Here is a 10,531-nt window from a genome sequence, read left to right as displayed (position 1 = left end):
CAACCACCATCACCAGCTGGACCTCAACAGTAAAATCTCCCTGATGAGCAATAGTTTCAAGTGCCGGGATATAAGCACCAGTATCAGGCACCAGACTATGACTAAGGGTTTCAGGTATCATTAAGGTTTATTATCATTACTGTTACCATTATTAATTATTATTATTGTTATTATGAATGTTAGTTTAACGGTACTAATATTATTTAGGTTTCGGCATATGAGCACCAGTTTCAGGTGCTTGCATATGACCACCAGTTCCATATATCAGGGTATGAGCACCAGTATCAGGTGTTAGCATATGAGCAGCAATTTCAAGAGCCGGCATATGCCCAGCAGTTTCAGGTGCCGGCTTACGGCCTGTAACACCCTGCCACACAAAACTTTACGCTTAAGTCGTAAAACAGAAGTGGTGTAATATTACGACCTCTAAAGTAATATATATGTATGTATGTATGTATAATAATTGAAAGAATATAATATTCGATGAGCCTTGAAGGATATATATATATATAGACACACACACACACAATGAGAATAGAGGGAAAGGGTCAATGATACAAAATATTCAAGCCCCGAGCTCAGCCTGTGAAGCTAAGGCTGGCCGGAGAATATTTACATACATACATATAAAATCCAAGTCCCAAAATACACAAAAAAAAACCCTAGTTCTCCATGAAACCTCTATGAGGTGCAAAAGTAAAACAAGTTTATAAGGAGAGTTCTATACATATGGATATATCTAAACAGAACAAAATATAATATCTCAAAAGTCCCACTTCGCTGCAGAGAACTCCAGAAGCCTAGTGAGGTGCCTCTCGACCTACATCCAAAAACCACAAATATTCGTTTAGGATGAGAACCGAAGGTTCTCAGCATGGTAATGGTGCCGCATACATAAGATATAAGGCCCCGGAAAAGTCAGAGACAATCCTAGAACTCCGACACTCAGATTATAAAACTTAAAGATTTAAAACAGAAACCATAAAAAGGGGTTGTTCTCTAAGGTTCCTAAACTCAACCAAACTCTAACCAAAACCTTCAATCATCTGCCTTCCTCGAATCCTCCACCTCTAGTGGGACCACACAGACAAACAAACAGACAAAGGCAAACACAATTAGAGTACAAGTAATACATGTAGCAAGTATAGCAATTAGGCATACTAATTCACAAAAGCATTCCCAATTAATTCACAAACAAGCAAATCAAACATATGTATATGATGTATGCTTGTCCTATGTCTGATGAGTCTCATTTGTCGGTTATAAAACCAACGCGGCATGTCAGGCTGCTAAACCCTGGACAGTCCCTGGTGCGCGCTTCCGCAAGAGTCTATGCATAGATTTTTCCCATTATAAATAAATTCTGCTCATTGGAGGACCTTTCTGGGGTGTTAAAGTGCCCGGTCACCTCTTGCGACAGAGGGTTAACAAAATATCAAGTCTCAACCTGGAGCACGTGGTGGCAAGCCATTGTTCTTACCTAGGAAAACTCGTATCTTAGATAAAAGAAGTGTATAAGTCACATTATCATTCATAATCATTCATTATGGCCATAAACATCACATATACATCATATCTCTGCACTTCTCATACATAATTCACCATATTTCAAGCTTACTTCACTTCTAAGTTATCCCCTTTTCATAGCTTAATCTCTTCACTATACTTTGGACTAATACTTAGGATCTAAAAGAGTAAAAATAGAGATTTAGAGGTTTAAAATCATGTTTAAAATACAAAATCCAACGTGATGAAAAACAAGGCCTTGCATACGCGAACCATGTTCTGCGTACCCAGAAGTGTATTTTTCCCAACTCGCGTACGCACTGCTTGTCCGCGTACACGAGTACACTGGACAGAGGTGTATGACCGCGTAAGCAGCCGTGTTCACACGTACGTGAGTGCCCTATTTGGCCCATGTCGCGTACGCGACACTTGCTTGCGTGCGCAAAGGAACCAAACAGAAGCGAATGGCCACGTACGCAACCATAAGCCCGCGTACGCGCCACCTTCATTTTCCTTAAAAGCTATTAAAGTACAAATTTTATATTTTACATCTCTAACTTTCAATGTCCATAACTTCCTCTACAAAATTCTTTCCACAAAATTGACACCGTTTTAAAGCTTTTGAAACAAATTTCATTCCAATCCAAAATTTGAGGTTCCAGTAATGGACCGCCAAAGTTCGTTAAAATCAAGTTTTTCATCTAAAATGTCAACCTCTATTTTTACCACATTTTCCAACTCAAACCAACAATTCAAGTTTCAAACAACACCAAAATATACCAAACCACATATTATTATTTTACATTTACATCATACACTCCCATACACAATTTCACCAATTCCAACCCCAACCATTCACATTCAACACCACATTTATACTCAATCATCAACATATCATTATTATTTATAATAATCATTATTTCAACAACCATCCACCAAATCCATTTCACAATAACGTACCTAATATCCACATCAAACAACACATAATTCAATAATCAAAACTACCACATGTACACCAATATATGATTCATCTTATCCTATGGTCGTCTAGCCTAAGTTTTCATAAGACATTATATATTACACACGAGAAATCAAAACCATACCTTAGCCGATTTTCTCGTATAGCCCAAAGACAACTCAACTAAGCAAGTTCACAAGCTGCACCACCAAAATTCAGCATTCAATGCTCCTAATCAAGCTTCTATCTCCTCAATTATGCTCCAAAAATTCATATATACACTACCTAACACATATTATCACATTTATATACCAAATTTCAATACCCCAATACATATAAACAAGGGATTTACTAGGATTTAAAGGTATTTACCTTAACCGTGCCTCAAGCTAACAAAAACCCGCTAATTTCTCAAGCTAATCGGATCCTATAACATCAAAAATCAAAGATCTCAACACCTCACAACATTGACTTTTTGAAATTGGGGAAAAGATTGAAAATGTAATTGTGACATACTTACCAAATTGAGTACTAGACTTTGTTGAGCTCGATGCTGCGGTCGCGTGGCCGTAAATGGTGCAACGATTAGATCTCGGAATTAAAAGATATGGGGATTTGAATGGAAAATAAGGGTTTGGGAACTTTTCTTCTCTTCCCTTGTATGTTCCAACGTGAAACAGCAAGGAAGGAGGAAGGAATGAGCTGAGCTCATTTGGTTAAGTGAACTAGTTGGGCCCTTGGGCCCGTTTTGGGCCCAGTTCGACCGGTTCGGTTCGTTTGACCAATCTTGGGCCAAATTCTTTAAAATTAGTGTCAAAATTCGCATTTTAATTAATTCTTTCTTATTAAACTATAAAATTCTATTTTCTAATTTCTTTGATTAATATTTAATTTATTGGCTAATTGTTCGTTAATTATGCGGGGTTTACATCCTACCCACCTAAATAAGAAATTTGCCCACAAAATTCAAATTTAGTTACCTGAGAACAAGTGTGAATAGTCCTTTCGCATTTCGAATTCAAGTTCCCATGTGTGTTCTTCGATTCCAGCCCGACTCCAAGTGACTTTCACCAACGAAACATCTTTTCACAATCGTTTGATGTTGGTGTCATCAATTCTAACTGGGATTACTTGAAGTGTCAAATCTTCTCTTGAATCGATTCAGGTTCCAGGACATGGCTAGCATCGGGAGTATACTTTCGAAGCTGCGACACGTGAAACACATCGTGCAGGTTTGAAAAATGGGGCGGTAAGGCAATTCTGTAGGCTACCGGTCCAACCCTCTTAAGAATTTGAAACGGACCGACATAACGAAGGTTTAATTTCTTTGTTTTGATCGCTCTATCCACTCCGGTCGTCGATGTGACCTTTAAGAACACATGCTCTCCTTCTTCAAACTCTAAAGGCTTTTGCCTTTGATCGGCGTAGCTTTTCTGACGACTTTGAGCAACAAGCATTCGGATTTTCTTGATCTGTTCGGTGGTTTCAGCTATCATTTCAGGACTTAACAAGCTTGTTTCCTCAGCTTCATACCAACATAGTGGAGATTGACACTTTCTCCCATACAGAGCCTCATACGGAGCCATTCCAATGCTTGCATGGTAGCTGTTATTATACGCAAAATTCACCAGCGGCATATTCCGATCCCAGCTCGCCGGCTAGTCCAAAATACAAGCCCTCAGCATATCCTCCATGGTTTGAATTGTCTTCTCCAATTGTCCATCGGTTTGAGGATGGTGCACCGTACTTAAGCTTAACTGAGTTCCAAACACCCGTTGGAAAGTTCCCCAAAATCTAGAAGTGAAACGTGGGTCTCTGTCGGAGATGATAGTAGTAGGCACACCATGCAACCTCACGATTTTCTTGATGTACAAACATGCTAGTTCCTCTAAGGTACAATTCATCCGAACAGGTAAAAAGTGAGCCGACTTTGTCAATCGATCCACGATCACCCAAATAGCGTCAAACTCAGCTTGAGTTCTTGGTAAACCAAACATGAAGTCCATTGCGATGCTCTCCCACTTCCATTGTGAAATTTCTAACGGTTGAAGAGTTTTAGATGGTCTCTGATGCTCAATTTTGACTTTCTGACTAGTTAGGCACTTTGATACCTACGACGCCACATCGATTTTCATTCTTGGCCACCAGAACATCACCTTCAGATCATGGTACATCTTAGTACTTTCCAGGTGAATAGAGAATCTGCTTTTGTGCACCTCTTTCAAGATATCCTGCCGTAAAGTGCCAACATTCGGCACGAAAATCCTACCCTTATACCTTCATATTCTGTCTCCATCCCAAGAAACTCTCCATCGCTTCGCTTGCTCAACTGTTAGTAACACCTTATGTAACTCCTGACCGTCTTCTTGAGCCTTTTAGATTTCATACTTAAAATCACTTGAAATTTGTAATTGACTTAAATACAGAGTATCAGACGCCTCTCTGACCCCTAAGTTCAGGCTCTTAAATGCCTTTAGCAACTTTACCTCTTGAAGCATCATCCAGGCAGCACATAAAGATTTTTGGCTCAAGGCATCCACCACAATAATAGCCTTTCCTGGGTGGTAGTTTAACCCAAAATCATAATCTTTTAGCAGCTCTATCCACCTCCTTTGATGCATATTTAATTCTTTCTTATCAAAGAGGTATTTCAAACTCTTATGATAAAAAAATACTTGAAACTTGACGCCATATAGATAATGCCTCCAAACTTTTAGAGCAAACACAACGGCAGTAAGCTCTAGATCGTGAGTCGGATAATTCATCTCATTCGGTCTTAACTGTCGTGAGGCGTATGCCACAACATTACAGTACTGCATTAGCACACATCCCAGACCCTTCAATGATACGTTACAATACACCTCAAAAGGTTCGTTAGGCTCAGGCAACATTAACACAAGAGCAGTGGTCAACTTTTGCTTCAATGCTTGGTAACTTTCCTCGCATTCAGAGATCTAGGAGAACGGTGTGTCCTTCCTGGTCAGCTTAGTTAAAGGCAAGGCAATTTGCGAGAAACCCTTGATAAATCTTCGGTAATAACCTGCTAAACCGAGAAAACTCCTAATCTCCGCACAAAGGTTGGTCACCCCTAGTCCATTACCGCCTCAACTTTAGCAGGATCTATAGCAATTCCTTGCTGACTTACCACATGACCAAGAAACTTCACCTTACTCTTTTAGAATTCACATTTAGATAACTTGGCGTACAATTTCCTTTCCTTCAAGATCTGTAACACAATCTGCAAGTGATTCACATGTTCTTCTTCAGTTTTGGAATAAATGAGAATGTCATCAATGAAGACGATAACAAATTTGTCCAAGAAAGGATGGAAAATTAGGTCCATATAGTCCATAAACACCGCCGGGACATTGTTAACCCAAAAGACATTACCGTATTTTCATAGTGGCCGTAACGAGTTTTGAAGGCAGTTTTTGAAATGTCATCATCTCTCACTCTTATCTGGTGATAACCAGACCTAAGATCAATCTTGGAAAATACTCCCGCACCCTGCAGTTGGTCCATCAAATCGTCGATTCTTGGTAGCGGATATTTATTCTTTACAGTGACCTTATTCAATTGCCGGTAGTCTACATACAAACATACTCCCATCCTTTTTCTTCACCAGTAACATTGGCGCTCCTCCCGGAGAAACATTCGGCCGGATGAAACTTTTACTCATTAGTTCTTCTAGCTGAAATTTGAGTTCAGTCAATTCCAATGGCGACATTCAATAAGGAGCAATCTAGATTGGCCTGGATCCAGGTACCGACTCAATTGAAACTCGATTTCTTGAGCAGTAGGAAAATCAGGGATATCCTTCGGAAACACTTCTGGGAATTCACATACAACCAGAATTTGCTCTAACCTTTGTCCCTCACCTGACATATTTGCAATTAACAGTACAACATCCTCACATTCGCATCCACTACAGTTCGTAATGACAGAGTTTAAATAATAATCCTTCACCACAACCGGCCCTTCTCACCCTTTCGACATAAAATGCAACGTCCTTTCAGAACAGTTTAACAAAACGCAGTTCTTAGACAGCCAATCCAATCCCAAGATGAGATCAAAACCAGTCATCGATAGACAAATTAAATCATGGACAAAATCTCGCTGTTTAACTCGGAACGAAACTTGTGGACAACCTAATCTAGTTACAACAGCTTCAGAAGTAGCATTATGCACTTTCAAATCATAACTCAACACTACCATCTTTAATCCTAACTCACTAGCCTTCTCAAATGCTGTGAGTGAATGTGTCACTCCAGAATCAAATAAAACATTTAAAATTTTACCAACTATTTTATAGTTACCTCTAATCAATGTCTCGGATCCCTCAACACCTGTAGCAGAAGTAGTAAATACTCGACTTGGTTGTTGTGCTCTCCCAGCTTCATATTTCTTCTTTTCTGGACAATACCAGGCCATGTGCCCAGCTCATACAAAAAAGTAACACACTCCCATTCTAGCTCTGCACAGGACTCTAGGATGATAACTCCCGCACCTCTGACAACTTAGCTCATTCTGTAGCTGCTTCCCAAACCTTCTCCCTTGATTACCGTTGTTATTTGGCCTTCGGAAGTTGTTCTGACCTTGTATCTGCTGTGGGACAAAGCCTCCATGCTTAAAATTCCTACCCCTTGGGGCGAAGTTCCTTCCTTGGTTCCTCTAAAAAGGCATCCTCTGACTTCCCTTTTCCACTGCAGTCTTCCTTACACACTCCTCAGCTACTCGGCTCTTGTTCACAAGTTTGGAAAAGACCTTAATCTCCATCGGCCCAACGAAGCTCAGAATGTCACTATGTAGTCCTCCCTCATACTTTATACATTTCCACTATGCAAAGTCTTCTGGAGCACCTTGGCAGATTCAAGAAAACTGGCACAATTCTTTAAATCTATTGGTGTACTCCGCAACAGTCATCTAACCATGTTTCAACTACAGCAGTTCAAGCTCTTTAGTGTTCCTAACTGAACTAGGAAAGTACTTTTTGTAGAACTCCGTTCGGAACAACTCCCAAGATATCACGACGTCATTTGGTTGCAGAATGCGTCGCGTTCCCTATCATTAGTATTGGGCTTCACCCTGTAACTAGTAGGTCCCGAACTCTACAAGGTCATTTCCCGCCGTTTCAGGGTTCGCATTACCTATTCTACCTCTGCCTCGTCCACGACCGCGTCCCCGAGTCGATATCTGGTTCCTGTTCACACCAAACAAGTGATATCAAGTTGATCAGTCTCAATATTGCAAGTTTGGTACTTCAAAATCCCAAATGCATGCTCATGAACATTCATGCCACATATATCAGTTAGATAACCTAATTTAGCATGTAAAGACTCCTAGAGTATTCCCAGAAACCTAGTAAGTCCGTCCCTCAGACTCTACAGGAACGAACTGCTCTGATACCATAATATAAAACCCTACCACACAGAGCTTTACGCTTAAGTCGTAAAATAGAGGTGGTGTGGTATTACAACTTCTAAAGTAAAATATATATGTATAACAATTGAAAGAATATAATATTTGAGGAGCCTTGAAGGACAGTTGAAGCAAAATCGTGAAATTAAAGGCGCAACACTCAGGAATATTATTTACTGGCGTACGAAGTATACAATGAGAGTAGAGGATCAAGGATACAAAATATTCAAGTCCCGAGCTCATCTTGCGAAGCTAAGGCTAGCCGGAGAATATTTACATACATACATATAAAATCTGAGTCCCAAAATACACAAAAAGAAACCCTAGTTCTCCATGAAACCTCTATGAGGTGCAAAAGTAAAACAAGTTTATAATGAGAGTTCTATACATATGGATATATCTAAACAGAACAAAATATAATATTCCAAAAGTCCAACTTCGCTGCAGAGAACTCCAGATGCCTAGTAAGGTGCCTCTCAACCTGCATCTAAAAAACAAAAATATCCTTATAGGATAAGAACCAGAGGTTCTCTGCATGGTAATGGTGCCACATACATAAGATATAAGGTCTCGAGAAAGCCAGAGGCAATCCTAGAACTCCGACACTCAAATTATAAAACTGAAAGATTTAAAACGGAAACCATAAACATGGGTGGTTCTCTTTGGTTCCTAAACTTAACCAAAATCTAACCAAAACCCTCAATCATCCGCCTTCCTCCAATCCTCTAACTCCGGTGAGATCACAAAGACAAACAAATAGACAAAGATAAACACAATTAGAGTACAAGTAATGCAGGTAGCAAGTATAGCAATTAGGCATACTAATTCACAAAGGCACTCCCAATTAATGCACAAACAAGCAAATTAAACATATGCATATGATATATGCCTTCCCTATGGCTGATAAGTCTTACCAATTTGATTACTAGACTTTGTTGAGATTTACGCTGTGGTCGCGTGGCCCTAAACGGTGCGGCAATCGGAGCTCAGAATTAAAAGATGTGGGGATTTGAATGGAAACAAGGGTTTAGGAACTTTTCTTCTCTTACCTTGTATGTTCCAACATGAAACATCAAGGAAGAAGGAAGGAATGAGCTGAGCTCATTTGATTAAGTGAACTAGTTGGGCCCTTGGGCTCGTTTTGAGCCCGGTTCGACCGGTTTGGCCCATTCGACCCAACCTTGGGCCAAATTCTTTAAAATTTGTGTCAAAATTCGCATTTTAATTAATTCTTACTTATTAAACTATAAAATTCTATTTCTAATTTTTTTGATTAATATTTAATTTATTGGCTAATTGTTCGTTAATTATGCGGGGTTTACACGGCTAACAACAACAGTTTTCAGTATATGAGCAACAACAACAGTGGCCAATTGATCAGCAATAATCATACATACCGGAACCATAACCACAGCAGGCAGCAAAACCCTACATACCACAAATGGTAATTCTAGCCGATGGCTACTTTAGTCCGTTGGATGGAATTGATGACATCAGCTTGTTTGAGGTCCTGAGAGACAAATTATCTTTGATCCACAGAAGCAAGGGCCTACTTCTTCTACGCCGTCTGTTGGTCGTCGCGCCATATCAGGTCATGCCAGTGACTTCTTGATGGATCGATCGCCGGATCATGTAGATCCTCCTTGTCCTTTCGCACCACCGTGTACCAAGTTGTTTAAGTTGAATGAATAACCGCAGCAGGAAAAGGGATTTGGAGGGGATGACCTACAGCACGAGTATGATTATGGTGGAGCAAGTGCTCTGGGCATGAGTGGTTTCGGTTTGTAAGACATTGCCGGTGCCAGCATGCCAGATGTCGGTGCTTCTGATGGTTACGAACACAGACTGCGCCCTTGGATAAAATACACCCTATCTCAGTATTCGAAGAAGGCACCGAAGAAGTAGCCTATTGCAATTTATCTTTGTTTGTTTTAGTTTAGCTTGTATTCAGTGTTGTATCTCGTATTGTATATTTAGAAGTTTCTATTTGTTCTCGTCTTTATTATTGTATGTAGGGTTTATGCTTTAGGTTAACACATACATAAATGAATTGCGTAAATACATAAAAAGCTTACAGACTAGTTTAAACTAGGTAATGAAGTTACATAGGTCACGAAGTTACATAAAAAGTTACGGACTAGTTTAAAATGCGTAAATATGTAAAAAGCTTAACCACTATTGACCTTCGGTAGAGTTTGGACCTGCACGCTGAGGACATCGGCGAAGACCACACGTATCCCGTGAATCCATCTTATTCAAGTAGCAGGTTGACTTTGGTCTTCCTTTTGTCGCGCAGATGGGTCACTCATCGGAACAAACTCGCCTCTATAAACCTTGTAAATTTTAGACATCTTGTACACGTCATGTATATATACTTGCCAGTCAAGACACTAGGTAGCGCAACATGCAAGAACGTGGTGACATGGGAGTCACTCGACCTGGAAATGGTCACAATTGCAGTGTTGTTGCACAAGGTTAACAGTGTAAATGGAACCATCTTACATTTCGCGAACCTCAAACATCTCATTATGCCTGTCGAACCGATTGGCGACAATGTTTCTTGCATGTCAAAAACTTTCTTCAAATCGTTTCGTGGCAAATTTTGAATACGTGATTCCGTTGCGAACACGCTCATGAGCCTCGACGCTC

General features: G+C 40.0%; 1 protein-coding gene across 1 annotated transcript; it reads right to left on the bottom strand.

Annotated features, from left to right (window-relative positions):
- On the bottom strand, positions 6,173 to 6,895 carry LOC107612484. The gene is made up of 2 exons (XM_016314178.1): positions 6,450 to 6,895; positions 6,173 to 6,389 (listed from the first exon to the last, which is right to left on the bottom strand). Exons 1-2 carry the CDS (start codon positions 6,893 to 6,895, stop codon positions 6,173 to 6,175), a joined length of 663 nt encoding a protein of 220 aa, XP_016169664.1.

Source organism: Arachis ipaensis, chromosome B01 (assembly GCF_000816755.2).
Source record: "Arachis ipaensis cultivar K30076 chromosome B01, Araip1.1, whole genome shotgun sequence".
Taxonomy (NCBI): domain Eukaryota; kingdom Viridiplantae; phylum Streptophyta; class Magnoliopsida; order Fabales; family Fabaceae; genus Arachis; species Arachis ipaensis.
Note: the sequence above shows the minus strand (reverse complement) of the source record. Positions and strands in the feature narration are given on the sequence as shown.

What these genes read in the sequence shown, in the direction of transcription:
- LOC107612484 (XM_016314178.1), bottom strand. Translation starts at nt 6,895, where the DNA reads ATGGCCTGGTATTGTCCAGAAAAGAAGAAATATGAAGCTGGGAGAGCA. An exon ending in TTGCATTTTATGTCGAAAGG is followed by an intron (nt 6,390 to 6,449) that starts GTGAGAAGGGCC and finishes TACGAACTGTAG; the next exon opens with TGGATGCGAATGTGAGGATG.